This window comes from Ascidiella aspersa, chromosome 4 (assembly GCF_963924565.1).
Source record: "Ascidiella aspersa chromosome 4, kaAscAspe10.2, whole genome shotgun sequence".
In the NCBI taxonomy this organism is placed as follows: Eukaryota; Metazoa; Chordata; class Ascidiacea; order Phlebobranchia; family Ascidiidae; genus Ascidiella; species Ascidiella aspersa.
The window spans coordinates 29076377-29094372 of record NC_139450.1 but is presented as its reverse complement, the minus strand read 5'-3'; the positions used below and the strand labels follow the sequence as shown (position 1 = coordinate 29094372).

At 36.6% G+C, this 17996-nt stretch overlaps 1 protein-coding gene across 1 annotated transcript in view; it reads right to left on the bottom strand.

The window, feature by feature from the left end:
- LOC146157354 (DNA-directed RNA polymerase I subunit RPA1-like) overlaps window positions 1-17996 on the bottom strand; it is a 34501-nt gene that overhangs the window by 4636 nt on the left and 11869 nt on the right. Inside the window, exons 17-31 of the mRNA XM_083386349.1 lie at window positions 16440-16595; window positions 15337-15520; window positions 14140-14268; window positions 11023-11217; window positions 10071-10233; window positions 9179-9286; window positions 7262-7421; window positions 6415-6612; window positions 5162-5388; window positions 4311-4478; window positions 3188-3317; window positions 2168-2322; window positions 1216-1333; window positions 566-647; window positions 25-126 (exon numbers count right to left, since the gene is read on the bottom strand). Of these exons, the coding sequence (XP_083242475.1) occupies window positions 25-126; window positions 566-647; window positions 1216-1333; window positions 2168-2322; window positions 3188-3317; window positions 4311-4478; window positions 5162-5388; window positions 6415-6612; window positions 7262-7421; window positions 9179-9286; window positions 10071-10233; window positions 11023-11217; window positions 14140-14268; window positions 15337-15520; window positions 16440-16595 (2275 nt within the window). The remainder of the gene's footprint in view (window positions 1-24; window positions 127-565; window positions 648-1215; window positions 1334-2167; window positions 2323-3187; window positions 3318-4310; window positions 4479-5161; window positions 5389-6414; window positions 6613-7261; window positions 7422-9178; window positions 9287-10070; window positions 10234-11022; window positions 11218-14139; window positions 14269-15336; window positions 15521-16439; window positions 16596-17996) is intronic.

Below are 17996 nucleotides of genomic sequence, written 5' to 3'. Positions count from 1 at the left end.
AATGTTTCGAATATCAAAATATACCAAAATGGTCGTCTTGCGTAAGAGTTTCGTTCGAGTTTTCATTTTCTGCTGTCGGTTCGATCGTCTCGTTGATATCAGGAGTTTCCATTTCTTCCTCCACATCTGCGCGATCACGGTCAAACATGACATTTAGTATTCGAAAATATATTCGACTATTCAAAGACGTTTGAAAATGATGAGTTTTCAAAAACTAGATTTAAAGAGTTTGTGGCAACCCTGGCTCAAAGTTTAAAAACTTGAGTAAAATACAAGATTTCGGAATGTATATTTTGCCTAAAACGGTATCTTCAGCTCCTGGAACAGGGAAACAAATACATAGAAAAGTAAACAAAAAAATATAAAATAATAAAAACAAAAAACAGCAGTTATCAAATTTATAAATTTAAAAAAACGTGTGATGTTTTGAAAAAAAATTTTTTTTAAAGTAGGTGGGCCCATTTTTTTACCACATCCAGTAACTAAAAAAAAAAGTAAAGTAAATAAAAATAAAATACGAAAAACGCAATGTTGGTCACCAGACAAATATAGTGGATTGACTTACTGTCCTGATCCTCGTAATCCATCTCGTCGTTCTTCGGAACTTCGTCCTCCTCAGGAACATCTTCCACTGGAGCAGATTCATCCTTCAGATAGAAATTGTTAGGGATATTTTCCAAAATTGATACCAAGTGGAAATTAAACAATCGATTCTCTTCAATATGACAGTAAAAACGCTGGGTAAAAACAGCAATAAAACGCTTTTTTTAATTCGCTCTTTTTGCTCATTTTTTTTTAATTCGCTCTCTTTGCCCTTTTTTTTAAATTCCCTCATATCAAGTGCAGTAGGTGTGACAACAAAACCTATAGTTTTTGGATTTACTGATTGACATCTGAAAACTATAGGCTAGCCGACTTGGTTTGGTGAGCGTTATTTCGTCCAGGCGAGTGCTGATTGGTAAACACTCATCTGAATCGCTATAGCGAATTTTAATTTAATACCAACCCTAAAACAGTAAAATCATACCAACACTTCTACGTTAAGGGCCGTAGGTTTAACACAATGTATTAAAATAAAAACCTCTTTTAGCCAAAAACTAGATATGTTTAAAGTAGAACCCCAAGGAATTCTAGAACAGTAGGTTTGAAATATAGAAAAACGAGTCCAGAATATCGAATTCTACTATATTTGTAATTAATTCAACTTCTATTTACCTGTTCGTCATTCGGGTGGCTGTCACGTGACCCCCTATCCGCTCGCTGTTCGATGATTAGGCCGTCGTCTGCTTGTAGCAGTCGCTTGGTTATTGCGAAGAACAGCGAACGAAGGAATCTGATAACAAAGGAAACAGAAATTTTTGTAACCTTATGTCAGCAAAAGATGTATTTTTTTGTGTTTGTAATAAGGGTGTTCGATAATATTGGATCGGGACCGATATTCGATGTCAAGTGGTAATATACCCGGCGATACTTAAGGTGCCATCGGTGCTGATTTGATATCAAATCAATGTAGAGATTTCAGCCATAACTTGCGATTTCTAAATTAAAAGAATTTTTTTTCAAAAAATAGTAGCTTACCATTAGAGGTTTAACTAAATTTATTGATGCTTAACAGGAGTTTGAGCAAATAACCTATGAAAAATTACACTTCTTCAATTGTATATTTTTTCAATACAATTATACAGTACACGTTTCAACTATATGTAATTTTTTCTATGGACAAAAGTTACGAAAGGGTTAATCGTGTGTTAAGTTCTACTCCACAACGATAATTATTCATAAATGATGTGACAATTATGCTTTAGTTGGACACTGAATTGCATGACGCCAAACACAGTTTTGGCGTCGCGGAATAATCGAGGTCATGAGTTCGAAACTTAGGGGGAATAGTCGGCTGTAATTAGAATTAAGAAGTACAAAAATTACAATGATGAATCAGGAGTTTTTGCCGAAACGTTTAAAAAAGAAAGATATGTCTATCTATTTTAGCAACTGTTTTATGGTTTTGTATTTTTATAGAGAGAATATATTGTAAATCAAACCCTATCAAAATCGCCATTGTGAACATCTTTATCCAATACACTAAAGGCAAAGCAAAGCTTTACTCGAAAATAAAACCTATGAAAGAAAAAAAGTTGACGTCACATAATCGCTCGCGACTCGTCACCTCTTCTCAATGTGACGCAACACGTGGTCGCGCGAGAGTGCGAAGTCCTTGAGGAGCTGCTTCTCCGGGAGCACTCGCATCTCGATGACGCACTTCCGGCGACGCTCCGTCTTCCCGACAACGAGTCGCTCCTCCAGAGAGGCTTTGTGGAGGACCTGGGAAAGATCACGAGGAAAAACTGAGATAATTGTCTATGCCTTTGTGAAAAAACGGACTAGATAATTCGTTTTTTCGTCGATGAGCCACTATTCAATTCGAAGGAAGAACATTTTTAGATTTTGAAAGACCCCGAAAGGAAATGTATATATTTTCGACATAATCTGGCGTTACTCTACGTAATCGTTTTCAAGAAAAAGCAGGAGGAAAACTAAAAAGCTTAAAAATAAATATAACATATATAATTATATATATTTCATAATGCCAAGATTGTATTTAGTTAATGTCATCAAAAGAATATTTTTTAGTGGCAAAGAAGGATTTCCACTGGAAGTGGAGATAATGTAGAAGCAAACCTGAGAAAGGGACTTGGTTCTAAAACGTAATGGCAGTCTGATCCGCTACTAAATTACGCCACATCAAATAAAAAACTGCCACAATTCGATTTAGCGTAAGGGATATTGGATACCTTTGATTGTTAACTTACTATTTACCAAGTTTGATATTGGATCGGGGCCGGAACTACAACTTGGCTTCGCGTGCCTTTAACCTTCCCGTAATTTTTTATCGTCCCTGAATTGTCCAGTATCAAACATTGGCAAACTTGTCCGATATGAGCAAGATTTGAGCCCCACCAAAAAAAAAAAAAAAAAACGTAATATATAGCAAGAAAACTGTTTTACATGCAAAAATGTATATAAATAAGCCACTTTTAATCAAAAAAATCAATAAAAACGCTTGATTTGAACTTAAGTTATTATTTGACACAACTACAGGACCAAGTCAAGTTATTTGTGGAAAAGTCAAGTCAATTTCTGTAAATCAAATGTATTCCTTTTGTGTACAACAACTTCTCGGTCTCACCTGACTTAGCATGACTTTGGTGAGCGCTTTGCAAAGCTTCTTGGCTTTCCTTTCCATTCCACAAACAACTGGCACAGTGATCTGGGGCGTCTTTATCTGTTTGCTCGCCACCATCAGGATCTCACGCAATCTGGGTGAAAATAAAAGTGTGTTGTAACAACGTTGCATTGATATTTCAACACTGAGATACGCAACAAAGCATAGTTCATTAAGTCAAGTCAATAACAAGTCATTTCGAAAAGAATCAAGTCGCAGTAGAGTCATTTAAAAAACAACTTTTGTCCAAGTCAGATAATTTGTCCAGCAGTCTTTAAGTGAAGTTTAGTTATTTTGCCCGAAAGACTTCGATAAAGTCAAGTCATTTTAAAACAGTGACAAGTCATTGGATTAAGTCATTACAACACTGATACTTACAGGTAAAGTTAAGAAAAGCTTCCTAAAACAAAGTAGTTTATTTTTCAGGGATAGAACGGAAAAGTTGCAACAGGCATTTTGAAATAATTTCCAAATCAGGAATTTCTAAAATAATATTAGGAAATCTTATGATCATCAACACTATAATTTTGTCTATACTTCATGACAGGTTGACATGTGATAAACCATCGCCTGAAGTAGGAATATCTGGTACATCGTTTTTTCTTTCGATACAGATACCAAACAATAAAGCCATAATACACAAAGTTAGCGACCAAATCCGATACTGACTGACGTTGTTGCTATATTTAAACAAGCAAAAATGATAAATCAAAGGTTTTCAAGTTTCTAGATTCGTTCGAGTATTCCCTTATTATCCTAGGAATTTATTTTTTAGGCAGAAACGATCGTTTTCGAACGCAAATCATGGCTGAACGTTGTTTTCAAGTGTTTTATTGGACGGAAATGGCCTTTTAACTACTATAACTACAGGAGACAAAATAAATTGGTAGATAAAATAGTAACGGCCGCTACAAATTCCTTTAAAAATCGTGGTTAAAACGCCGATGTCAGGTTTAGATCGGGTCGGCACCGAAACTACCAGCTAATATTGAATCCCGGGTTTCGTCTCCGATTCGACAATATCGGACATCCCTAGGCAAAAGCAACCATCACTTCCATGTGACGAGAAGTTCTCTATTCTTCTTACCGTGGGATTCCAAGCGTGACGTTCATCTCGCCACGCCCAGCGAAGTGGAACGTGTTCAAGGTCATCTGGGTCGAAGGTTCGCCGATGCTCTGGGCGGCCAGGAGGCCCACGCCCTCGCCAGGATGCAGCAGAGAGCGCTGGTAGCGCAGTTTAAGCAACTTGTCGAGTCTGTATGAAAAGCAGCAATTTAGTGCAAATTTATTAAGCGTATTAGTAGGTGATAAACTGGTTTGAAGTGATAAAATGGTGTTTGTCGAGACTGTAAGTTTTAAGCAAGTTGGTAAACAATTCGCGCGACTATCATATTGTAATAATTTAAGTTGATTAGGCGATCAACTAGTTGCAACTATTTGGTGATAAAAAACGGTTTCCAGTAACAAAATGATTGACATTATTAGGTGACAATTTAATGTACATATTTTCAATTAACATGGGCTTTTAGAGGAACATAAACTTAAAATTTCGATTATAATTCAAATTTTGATTAAAATTAATAATCATTTCCTCAAAATTATTAAAGTTATATTAAAGAAAAAATTTGTCAAATGCCAGTACACCCTTTCCGCTCAAGTTTTTGGGTCAGTAAAAATTTTCCAATACCTTTCCTAGCAACATTATCAGTTTCGCCCACAGCATTGATCTTCTATCATTAACTAGGTTGAATAATTTAACTCCATCAACATCGAGGCGACAAACAAATGTCAATTAAAACCCGAATGCTCTACACATTTATGTCCGCTAAAGTCAAGAAATGTCGTCGCTTCCGCAAAAAGTTAAGGTAAGACAATGTAAGATAAGACTACTAATGCCATTTCCCTGAAAACAAAGTCTCCAACAAGGCTGCCACAAACCGTTCAATGGAAGGTAGCTTGTTCTTTTTCGACTCGGAGGCTGGCAGTTGTCGATCGTTGCTGGCCAGGTAGGCTTTGGTGTCATCGTAAAAACGCTCCGACGTGGATCCGAAATACCTGTCCGGCTGCAGTGTGCACTGGACCGGATCGGGAAGTTTCAAGCGTGACCACTTCTTCACGTGCTTGGCGCGCTCGTCACGGCTCAACGAGCGCCAATCAGCGAAGAGCTGCGGACGAAAGGTCAAAATTGAAAAACGTTTTGTGTAGCTTTTTGCGTCAATTATAGGGTTTTAGCTATAGAGATATTTCTACAGATTGACTTTTATGAAACGAGGAAAAACGAGTGCCGATAATTTTTCAAAAACTGATGCGGCCCGGAAAAACAATATAAATAAAATGCCTAATCAGTAATCAATACCAAACACACCCGATTTTTGCTACCCGAAGGAAAAAAAATGGCAAAATATATAAAAACACCTGTTTTTAGTAACTTTTTCTGCTTCTAGTTTGTTTTCATGAGTAAGAAATAATTATAGAACACCATTTTTGCAAATCACCCAACACCCCCATGCCTAAATACCCAATACTCCTTTATTTGGTTATAAGTGTTATCTATCTAAAACTAATCCGGATCTAAAATATTTAGATCTAATTCCGAATAACTTAGTTATCGTCTTATTCCGACGAGTTTAGACCTATTTAGTTTTATTGTGGCATTGGTTTCAATATATTTTGAGCTTTGGCCTTTTACTGACGATTTTACTTCTTTTTTCGGGAAGTTTAGATTCACCGGATACTAACATATTCAAACCAATGTACTTAATAAATACAAAATGTGGAAGAAATATTGCTGCCATACAAAAGATGGTAACATTGCGTGAATGTTTGAATTAATCTTTATTAACTCTAAGAGTTTATTCAATGCCACATCAACGTTTTGTCAAACTTGTAGTAAGACTAAGAAGAAATAGAAGAGCTTTGTCATAGCACAGCTCCAAAATATCTCAAGAAGTTAACAAAATTCAGTCGATATCAGCGACGCCGCCAAATTTAGGCCTTATTTTGTCGTAGGCCAGTGTTTCTTAAACAGGTGAATGGTTCACCTCAGGGTGAAAAAATATTTGCAGGGGTGAAGCAACCAAAAGGGGTGAAATGTTAGGGGTTTTAAGAAAGCACTGTCGCACGCAACATCACACTGCGTATTTGTATCGTCCTACTTTTTTCTTACAGTTTTCTGCACAAGAGTCTCCTACCTTCGCCTTATCTCCGCCTTCACACTTCTCGGAGAACTTGAGGAAGGGGGAGGAACGCGGAGCAACTCCTCCGCTCTTGCGGAGCGTCTTGTCTCGCTTCTTGCGCGCCCGATCAAACTTGCGCATCTTCTTGGGAGCGGAGGACACGTCCACCAGGGAAGAGATGTCCGCGAGAGACGGGAGCTGGCTCTCGATCGCCTGCAAGTGGTCAGGATAGGAAGTGAGGCGTAAGTTTTGGAGCGAAATGGTTGGAGGTTGTAGTTTAAGACCTAATATGAATATCAAACGCCATAAAGAAGTATAGGTAGCATTTTGAACATTTCGAATAACTCCTTATTCATTTTCAACATCTATGAATAAAGAGTTATTCGAAGCGTTCAAAATGATACCTACTTCTGTATGGGCGTTTGATATTCATTTTGGCGACTTTTATTGCGTTGAATTATTAGTTTTTGCAAAACTTCAAATGGGGACACTGTGGAGTTATCCCGTAGTTCCAAGAAAACCGGAAATCCGCTAATATCACTTGATCTCAAATTAAAAAAATAGGGGTCACGAAGATTATGATTTTTCACAAAATTAAAAATTTGTCGGCATGTGAAAAGACTATAAGCAAAGGCTTTGGGTATAAAAACTAAAACTCTACGTAAAACCAGAAATTATTTGCGGTTTTAACTAACAAACAGAAACAAGCAGCGTATAAGTTAAAAACCAGGTGTCACTACTGCTTAAAAAAACTTCTGTAAAACTGACAGGCTTGTTTACGTTAACCCATGTGTTTCATTATAAGGGTCAAAGATAATAAATCTAACTGAAAACAAACAAAAGAAAAACAAGTAAAACTTGCCTTGAAATTGTTGACAACAAAGTCTCCCTGCTGAAGGTAGGAAGACTTGGCAACGTCAATTCCGTCTTCCCCGTAGAGAAACTGCACAACGCTACCGTCGCTGTCTCGCACCGTCATGTCGTAGGACAGCACCAGGCCTTCCAGATGCTTGATCAGGCACCTGGATGAAAAAAAAACGATTTAGGGCCGCTTTCGTTTTGTTTCTTTGCCGTTTACATGACGTATTTTCAGGAAGTCGAACCGATTGACTTTTCCGGTTCAGTCCCGGTTCGGCTCCTTAAAATCTTACAAAAAACGGTTCAGGTTCGGTTACGGTTCGAAAAAACTTGATCCAAAACCGGTTCATAAAGTTCCGGTTAAGTTCCGGTTCGACTTACTGCTTATTTTATTGGTTTTACTATTGTTTTATTTCGTACCGTTTTGGTATCGCCCCGAAAATGGAATGATCTATCGGGACAAGGTGTTCCTTGTTCCTAAAATAATATCTATATATTTTAGTCCACAGTGTTTCTCAACCTATGGGTCGAGATCAAAAAAGGGTCGCCGACTTGAGTAGTTATATATGGTTGGTTTATTGAAATTGAATCTGTATGCGAAAGATTTCTTAATTGAAAAAAATTAAGTTAGCGAAACAAAAAGACGACACGGAATATACCATTCGAACTTGTTAATGCTAATTTCTTATGTTGTGTTCGCTTACCAAAAGTTGAGTAAAGAGAAATGAGTTCCCAGTGCCCCGCTGTTATAGGTATACGCTTAAAATTCGGGTTGCCGCAGATCGATGGTTAAACATTTCCGCTATTAAACAATAAGGATGGAAACAGCTGAAGCATTGATATGCGCATTGTGTATATTCTGTGATCGTGCACTTCTGAAGTTCTACTGACAAACGATGACGTCACGCATTTTATACAGTACGAACGAGTACACATATTTGTGAGGGGCTAAACCACCGCTATACTCAACTGGCGGACCGCGGTCCGAATGCGGACCTTTTCATTGTTGAATCCGGACCTTATCTGTCTTAGTATTTACGTAGCAATGCGATTTGATGATTATTTCTTGGCAAACAATTGCTTTTGTTCGTTGAAAACCCCTTTCTAGTAATGGACATTACAGAATTCTCAGTTGAAGCGAAGGACATATGTAAATTATACCGTATTCCATTTTGAATGACTCTAAATTATTTCATGAGAGTTATAACGGACCTTTGCTAAGAATAGTTGAGTAGCCCTGGGCTAAACAGTTTAGCAAATTTCAGTACGCTTAAAATAAAACCTAATACACTGTAAAAAACGGAGTTTATAACTCAGAAGTACGAATTAGCGACTAAACCTTTTCTAGGAAGCAGCAAAAAGCGCACATCGGTTTACAAAAATACACCTACATATTTTCTTAATTACAATCGATATAGAAATAACAACGGTTAACTTTAATTCCCCTTAATTGTATTTTATTTGTCATTTACTTTTATTTCATGCTTGACTGATTCTTATGCATGACTGATTTTATATGCATGAGTGATTTTGTACATGTTGCAGCATGCTTGCCATTTATGTTAGTGCTGTCCTTATGTTATTTAGTTGGTGCTGTACTTATGTTATCAGGTGTTAGCCTTTGTTGTATGTTCCTACTTATATTTATTTTTGCTTATCATTAACTGCATGTATTCATTCGAATTAAGGATGCTTCATGTTAATAATAATAAGTTACTTGTTATTAAATTATATAACTCTGTGCACTTGTGTGCAACAAGATTCTTCTCCCCATTGGTGGTTGCTTGAAGATAAGTTTACAACAACGAGTTGAAGTTGATAAATGACGGCGCGAAAATTAGGCTAATAGACCACATGACGAGTAATAAGGCAAATACTAGCTATTCGGCCGAACTTTTGGGTTGTAAAACTGACAACCTACCTCTGAAGGTAACCCGATCTACTGGTCTTGACAGCTGTATCGATCAAACCCTCACGACCTGCCATACAGTGGAAGAAGTACTCCTGTGGACGAATTCCCGTCAAGAACCTGAAGATAAGAAAGGAATGCATTATTGGCAGGAATATCGCGTGCGTTGCGTGTTTTTTGCACTCTGTTTAGGCAAGTAGGGCGATTTCATAATGTATTAAATTTTGTAAAGGATAAAACAGTATGTATAGACCAAAAACAATGTAGGTTCGGGTATAGCACTTTTCAGCGTCGCTAAATTGAAGGTTTTCAGTTTTTACTTAAAAACTTTCAAAACATAACTCGTTTTACAGATTTGCTAGTTTAATATTTATGCAAACACCGTCAAATGGAAATTGGATAATTGGAATTTTCGTCCTGCAAATGTTTTTTTCTGACTTACAAGAAAAACTCAGATTATTCTTGAAGTTTTCAGAAAAGAATTGAAAAGCTTTTGAACTGCTTTTATATACGACATTTCAGAACGTTCCATAGTTTAAAATATTAAGTCATGCGTCTTTTAGAGACGCAATGAAATCCCAGTAGTAGGCCCCCATTTCTCGCTCAGTGGTTCCCAACCATTTATGGTTTACGGCAACTACGGAAAAAATTTAAAATACTGTGAAACCCCTAATAAAAATTTCGTTAATTCTTTACTGTAATGTCACTATAAACGAAACTGCAACAACAAAACATGTGGGAAAATATAATTTGATAATGTGCCCTAATCTTACAAGGGCGTACAAAGATGGCAAAAATCCGATTCTTAAAGATTTCGAAATCTAGGCGCTCTTGTGCATTACAAATGGATCCTGGTTAGGAACCACCACTTAAAATATAAAGTAGATCTCGTTTTATTCCCCACCTCTGCGATATGAAGCCTCCCGCCCTGAGCGAAGTGTCGTAGGGCTTGAAGCTAGGGAGCGAACGACCGGAGGGCATCAGGGGGGGTCTGCGCCCCTCCAACTCGATCTGGCCGAGAAGACAGGAGATCTGCATGCAGTTCACCGCGCCACCCTTCGCTCCAGCTATTTAAAAAAAGCCCTTGGTAAGTATTTTAATAATGTGCAACTATTCGTAAAGCTTTAGGTTAATAGTATTCTGTGTCAGGTTTTTGGTTAATATAAAAAAAATATAGCCTGTTTTTATGTGACTTACAAAGTAAAATCCCAGCTAACTTTATTACACGAAAAGCATTTACTCATTTACCAGAACAAATAGTTTTTAGTATTCGTATATGTCTGACTAGGTATACAAATAAATGTATGCATTGCATATGCATAGATTCAATTATATTATGCAATGGTTTTCAAAATGGCGTCTGCATTCCCGTGGTTTCCCCGTGAGGATGTTTAAAGGGGTCCGCGCAACATCTTTTAATTTATGAACTGATAAGTTAAAGTCGTAGCAGATGCTTCGTATTGAGTTTTAACAGTATAGAAAATCAGTTGACAGTTAGTGTGTAGGTAGTTTGTATATTAAGTGTCGATAAATTTGTACCAAAATAATTATTATTTGTCCTAAAATGTCCGAGTTTACATAAGAATCCTGTATAATATTCTACTTCTTGTAAGAGGTGTTTATTAATGTCTTGTCAGTTGTCTCAGTAAAGAGTCGTGTCTTCGATATTCTGATTTCCGGGGTCCGTGAAAGGATTTTTGCATTTTTCACCAATCTTCAAGTGTCAAACGGTTACGAATCATTTTGGAGCATACCTCTCGTTAGTTAAGAACCACTTTTATAGACATTATAGCGAAACATTGGCTAAATTTAGCACTATAATCTAAGAAAATAGCCGCCAAAGGCATTTAGCTTACATTTGACCATGAGCTGCAGGTTGTTTTCGGGAAAGGTCTTGAGCAGCCCGTTGCCCGTGCACCACTTAGCAATCTCGTCGTTCACGGAGTTGCTCACGGACTTCATGGCGTGATCGACCGCCGCCATCTTGTCTTCACCGCGGCGCGTGCTCAGGCGTGACGTCACGTGAGCGTCCCACAATGCATCGGTGATCTCTGAAAGTGAAAAGGGCGGTTTAAAAGAAAACTTCTCGAAAAGGCCAATTTTTGTGTGTGTTTTTGTTGACTAGGAGAAAAACTGGGAAATCGATAACCACAATATTCAACAGTAGGAGTGTCCTATCATATTGGTTTAAAGCCGAAGCCCCATACCAGGTCCTAATATTTGTACTTGTGCTAGGTTGGATTCGATGTAGCTTTTTAACTCAGTTAGAAATTTTAGCAACAAATAGAGATCCAACGGAATTATTTTTTTTTACAAAAGACGTGTCCGTTAATAATAGAATACTACGCTCACTTCCGATGTGACTAGTTTATTCCTTACTTTCGTGACGTATCACTTGAAACTATAGTGACGTATCACTTGAAACTATAGTGACGTATCACTTGAAACTATAGTGACGTATCACTTGAAACTATAGTGACGTATCACTTGAAACTATAGTGACGTATCACTTGAAACTATAGTGACGTATCACTTGAAACTATAGGGACGTATCACTTGAAACTATAGTGACGTATCACTTGAAACTATAGTGACGTATCACTTGAAACTATAGTGACGTATCACTTGAAACTATAGTGACGTATCACTTGAAACTATAGTGACGTATCACTTGAAACTATAGTGACGTATCACTTGAAACTATAGTGACGTATCACTTGAAACTATAGTGACGTATCACTTGAAACTATAGTTACGTATCACTTGAAACTATAGTGACGTATCACTTGAAACTATAGTGACGTATCACTTGAAACTATAGTGACGTATCACTTGAAACTATAGTGACGTATCACTTGAAACTATAGTGACGTATCACTTGAAACTATAGTGACGTATCACTTGAAACTATAGTGACGTATCACTTGAAACTATAGTGACGTATCACTTGAAACTATAGTGACGTATCACTTGAAACTATAGTGACGTATCACTTGAAACTATAGTGACGTATCACTTGAAACTATAGTGACGTATCACTTGAAACTATAGTGACGTATCACTTGAAACTATAGTGACGTATCACTTGAAACTATAGTGACGTATCACTTGAAACTATAGTGACGTATCACTTGAAACTATAGTGACGTATCACTTGAAACTATAGTGACGTATCACTTGAAACTATAGTGACGTATCACTTGAAACTATAGTGACGTATCACTTGAAACTATAGTGACGTATCACTTGAAACTATAGTGACGTATCACTTGAAACTATAGTGACGTATCACTTGAAACTATAGTGACGTATCACTTGAAACTATAGTGACGTATCACTTGAAACTATAGTGACGTATCACTTGAAACTATAGTGACGTATCACTTGAAACTATAGTGACGTATCACTTGAAACTATAGTTACGTATCACTTGAAACTATAGTGACGTATCACTTGAAACTATAGTGACGTATCACTTGAAACTATAGTGACGTATCACTTGAAACTATAGTGACGTATCACTTAAACTATAGTGACGTATCACTTGAAACTATAGTGACGTATCACTTGAAACTATAGTGACGTATCACTTGAAACTATAGTGACGTATCACTTGAAACTATAGTGACGTATCACTTGAAACTATAGTGACGTATCACTTGAAACTATAGTGACGTATCACTTGAAACTATAGTGACGTACCACTTGAAACTATAGTGACGTATCACTTGAAACTATAGTTACGTATCACTTGAAACTATAGTGACGTATCACTTGAAACTATAGTGACGTATCACTTGAACTATAGTGACGTATCACTTGAAACTATAGTGACGTATCACTTGAAACTATAGTGACGTATCACTTGAAACTATAGTGACGTATCACTTTGAAACTATAGTGACGTATCACTTGAAACTATAAGTGACGTATCACTTGAAAACTATAGTGACGTATCACTTGAAACTATAGTGACGTATCACTTGAAACTATAGGACGTATCACTTGAAACTATTAGTGACGTATCACTTGAAACTATAGTGACGTATCACTTGAAACTATAGTGAACGTATCACTTGAAACTATAGTGACGTATCACTTGAAACTATAGTGACGTATCACTTGAAACTATAGTGACGTATCACTTGAAACTATAGTGACGTATCACTTGAAACTATAGTGACGTATCACTTGAAACTATAGTGACGTATCACTTGAAACTATAGTGACGTATCACTTGAAACTATAGTGACGTATCACTTGAAACTATAGTGACGTATCACTTGAAACTATAGTGACGTATCACTTGAAACTATAGTGACGTATCACTTGAAACTATAGTGACGTATCACTTGAAACTATAGTGACGTATCACTTGAAACTATAGTGACGTATCACTTGAAACTATAGTGACGTATCACTTGAAACTATAGTTACGTATCACTTGAAACTATAGTGACGTATCACTTGAAACTATAGTGACGTATCACTTGGCTAAAACGTGTGATTTTCATGCCTGGATTACCTTATTTTTATTTTGACAACAATAATATTATTAAAAGAATTGTATCGCACCGGACTGCTGTATTATTACTTGGTAATGGTGGAATAACTAAGTGTTTGGCTCCATTTAAAAGTAGCGGTTGTAATGTTTTTTGTTAGCCAAGCCAAAATATTGATTATATAGCAACATAAAAATAATGACAAGATAAGCTGGTGAAAATGCTCTGTTATAAACCTATAAATTAAAACGACCAAATCTTGAGAAAATTCGAGATTTCAAATCCGACTAGTAAAAAATTAGGAAATATTTCGCTTCTCACGGCAAAACACTAGTTAAAATATGATTTTTATAAATTGAAATTAAAAAGCGATGAATGTGTCATCAATCATTACCTTTCTCAGACTATAGTTAAAATATCTCTTTCTTATGAATTTAAATCAAAAATCGATAAATGTGTCATAAATTTTACCTTTTTCATTACTCCTGTCCTTGACGTTAAGCGTCCTGGCCACAGTTCTCATCCCGTCATTTTTCGTCGCTTCGATGACGTGTGTGCGGCCTGCGTCAGCCGGTGACGTCACAAGGATATCTTCGACGCCTGAAAGCGACGGCAGATGTAATCGACGTATTCAGGTAAACTGTTCGCGCAATGGTTGAAGTATATATGACGACTTTTTTAAGTGAATGAAAATTAAGGGCACGGGACAATATAACTGGGTAAGTTTTAAAAAAATGTAGATTTGTAATAGTGGTGAAATGATTGGTAAAAGTTTTTACACAAAACTAGAGGCAATGGTAAAATTCCAGTTATATGTCACGATAGAGACCATTATGTATTTTTCGTTTAAATTCATTCAATTCAACATTAAGTATTAAATCCCTTGTGTTTTTCAAGACCTTTAAATTGTCAGGCAGTAGACGATTGTGATGTCACTATAGTTTAAAATTTACTTGTGTACTTTCAAACCTTTCTAAATTTGAAGTCCATGTAAGGCTGACAAAACAGGGTTGCCACACATTTTTATAAAATAATTTCAAAGACATTCAAACACGCAAAACTAAAAAATTATAGGTTTAAAACCCAAAAATTTGGTCGCTCGACAAGTTTTTAATATAATTTAAAAACAATTCAAAAACTCTAGCACAGCTATCAATTTAGGTCAGACACAATATCAGGCATTCTTATACTGTTGCGTTTGTTTTTATTCAGATATTCTGACGATGCCTTGATTGGCGAAATATATATATTTCTATTAAGATCTGCTATTGTGTCTGACCTAAATTGCTAGCTGTACTGGAGTATTTTGAAGTGTTACTGATCAGGAATTAAGGTCGACATTTATCCTGCAAGGGTCAAGGAGATTTCTATTTTCACATATTCATTGCAAAATTTAGAAATAAAACAGCATAAATACCATGGTCGACGCAATAATTTTGTTAAGAGTTGAGCACTTAAGCTGCGCGTATATTAAACTATTAAAATACTTTTGCAATAACAAACCAACTCAAAGACAATCAACGACACCTGAAGTTTCAAAAACATTGTGACAACCCTGAAGAAATTAGTACTAGAGTTTTAATAAACCGGCGGGTCGGGAACGTCAGGCGATTGTGACGTCACAATAGCTCGAAACGCGTTTGTTTTGGTTTAAAACCAAACACTCACCCAACGTGAAGCCCTTGTACTGCTGCAGAAAGGCGGTGAAGAGCCGGGAAAAGCAGGTGAGAAGTTTCCCGCTGACTTCGCCGCCGTACAACTCGTACACTGAATGCACGAGGCCGTGTTCAGTGGCACCGTAGTGCGCTTTGTCCAGCACTCCACACAACAGCTCGCCGTTGCTTATGATCACCTGAAATGAGGGGAAACAACCAATAAACTGATAAGTAATTTTGCTGTTATATTTGGTGCCTAAGGTTGCCCACAAATAACAATGGCGCGGACTAGGGTTGTACTATCCAGATAGCGGTTAACCGATTAACCGAGGGTTTTTATTCGCTATCTGATATCCGGATATAATTTTACCAGTGAACCAGATGACATACGTATCGTTTTTAGTTCGTTTTTACACTTCTCCTGTTCGATTTCGGCAAAGTTCAGGTGAATGTTTGCCCAAAAGCCCGCCAGGGACAGTGGCAACAGTTGCAGTTGAGAAGTATCGCTTAATGTCGATTACTGGGGCCTCCTAAAATCTCGCAGTTAATCTACAGTGATGTCCAGTCATGACTGAAGTTCCTATATCATCAATTAGTATCGAATCTTTCACCAATAGCACTGTAGTACCGGTATCGAAGAGTAACAATACTACATTTGTCATCGTGTTTCGGCTCCGATCCTCTTATCAGACATCCTTAATACTTAGAATATACTAAATCTATGTACAACAAGAATTATATTATCTATAGTGTAAATATGCATTGAAGGTGTTGTATAAGCGGTGCGAGGTTATAGTTTCTAAATGAGTATTATCCCTTTCGACCATTTTTAGCAAAGGGAAAACTATATAGCTTGATAACGAATTGCAAAGTCAAAAAGGTCGAGGAAATGGACACCATCTTGATTAAAACGTCTCAAACCGAGCTTGTATTATCTTCAGTTAATGTGACTGAGAAGTAAATCAAGCATCACTTATAAAAGGAGGGACGCAATTATTATAATTTGCAGTTTCTATAGTCGAAGCATTAATTACCACGTTCAGGTGTTTAACAGGTACAGCGGTGTTGATAAGGTGTCAACGTTAAAAACTATTCAGCAGCCAGCAATGCACTCGCCTGCGATTCGCACATCTCCAGTGTATCAAGGATCCCGACCACTGGGGTCCTCTCGCCGCCTTTTTTCCACTCCTTCTGTCCGATCTTCGACTTCCCGGTGTAGTTGATGTTGGGAAGACCACCGGGAATGATGTTGATCAGGACACTGCTCATCAGCTGAAGGAAAAAAAATAGAGCGTGGTTAAAAAAAAGGTTAAAAAGAGTATAAAATGCGGTTAAGAACATAAAAGAGGATAAAGTGTGTTTAAGAGGAAAAAAAGAGGATAAAGTGTGTTTAAGAGCAAAAAAGAGGATAAAGTGTGTTTAAGAGGAAAAAAAGAGGATAAAGTGTGTTTAAGAGCAAAAAAGAGGATAAAGTATGTTTAAGAACAAAAAAGAGTATAACATCTGGTTAAGAGCAAAAAAGAGGATAAAGTGTGTTTAAGAACAAAAAAGAGTATAACATCTGGTTAAGAGCAAAAAAGAGGATAAAGTGTGTTTAAGAACAAAAAAGAGTATAACATCTGGTTAAGAGCAAAAAAGAGGATAAAGTGTGTTTAAGAACAAAAAAGAGTATGACATCTGGTTAAGAGCAAAAAAGAGGATAAAGTGTGTTTAAGAACAAAAAAGAGTATAACATCTGGTTAAGAGCAAAAAAGAGGATAAAGTGTGTTTGAGAACAAAAAAGAGTATAACATCTGGTTAAGAGCAAAAAAGAGGATAAAGTGTGTTTAGGAACAAAAAAGAGTATAAAATGTGGTTAAGAGCATAAAAGAGGATAAAGTGTGTTTAAGAGGAAAAAAAGAGGATAAAGTGTGTTTAAGAGCAAAAAAGAGGATAAAGTGTGTTTAAGAGGAAAAAAAGAGGATAAAGTGTGTTTAAGAGCAAAAAAGAGGATAAAGTGTGTTTAAGAACAAAAAAGAGTATAACATCTGGTTAAGAGCAAAAAAGAGGATAAAGTGTGTTTAAGAACAAAAAAGAGTATAACATCTGGTTAAGAGCAAAAAAGAGGATAAAGTGTGTTTAAGAACAAAAAAGAGTATAACATCTGGTTAAGAGCAAAAAAGAGGATAAAGTGTGTTTAAGAACAAAAAAGAGTATGACATCTGGTTAAGAGCAAAAAAGAGGATAAAGTGTGTTGAAGAACAAAAAAGAGTATAACATCTGGTTAAGAGCAAAAAAGAGGATAAAGTGTGTTTGAGAACAAAAAAGAGTATAACATCTGGTTAAGAGCAAAAAAAGAGGATAAAGTGTGTTTAAGAACAAAAAAGAGTATAACATCTGGTTAAGAGCAAAAAAGAGGATAAAGTGTGTTTAAGAACAAAAAAGAGTATAACATCTGGTTAAGAGCAAAAAAGAGGATAAAGTGTGTTTAAGAGGGAAAAAAGAGGATTGAGTGTGGTTAAAAGAGCAAAAATAAGTTCAAAGTGTGGTTAAGAGCCAAAATACATGTTTTTTGTTCCAGGTCGAGTTGAAGAATCGTGTCAAACTGGACCCAATAAAACACAACACATTTCACATGTTAATACAACGTAATCATTTATAGAGCACAATTCGCGATAAATCATGGTCAAGCTA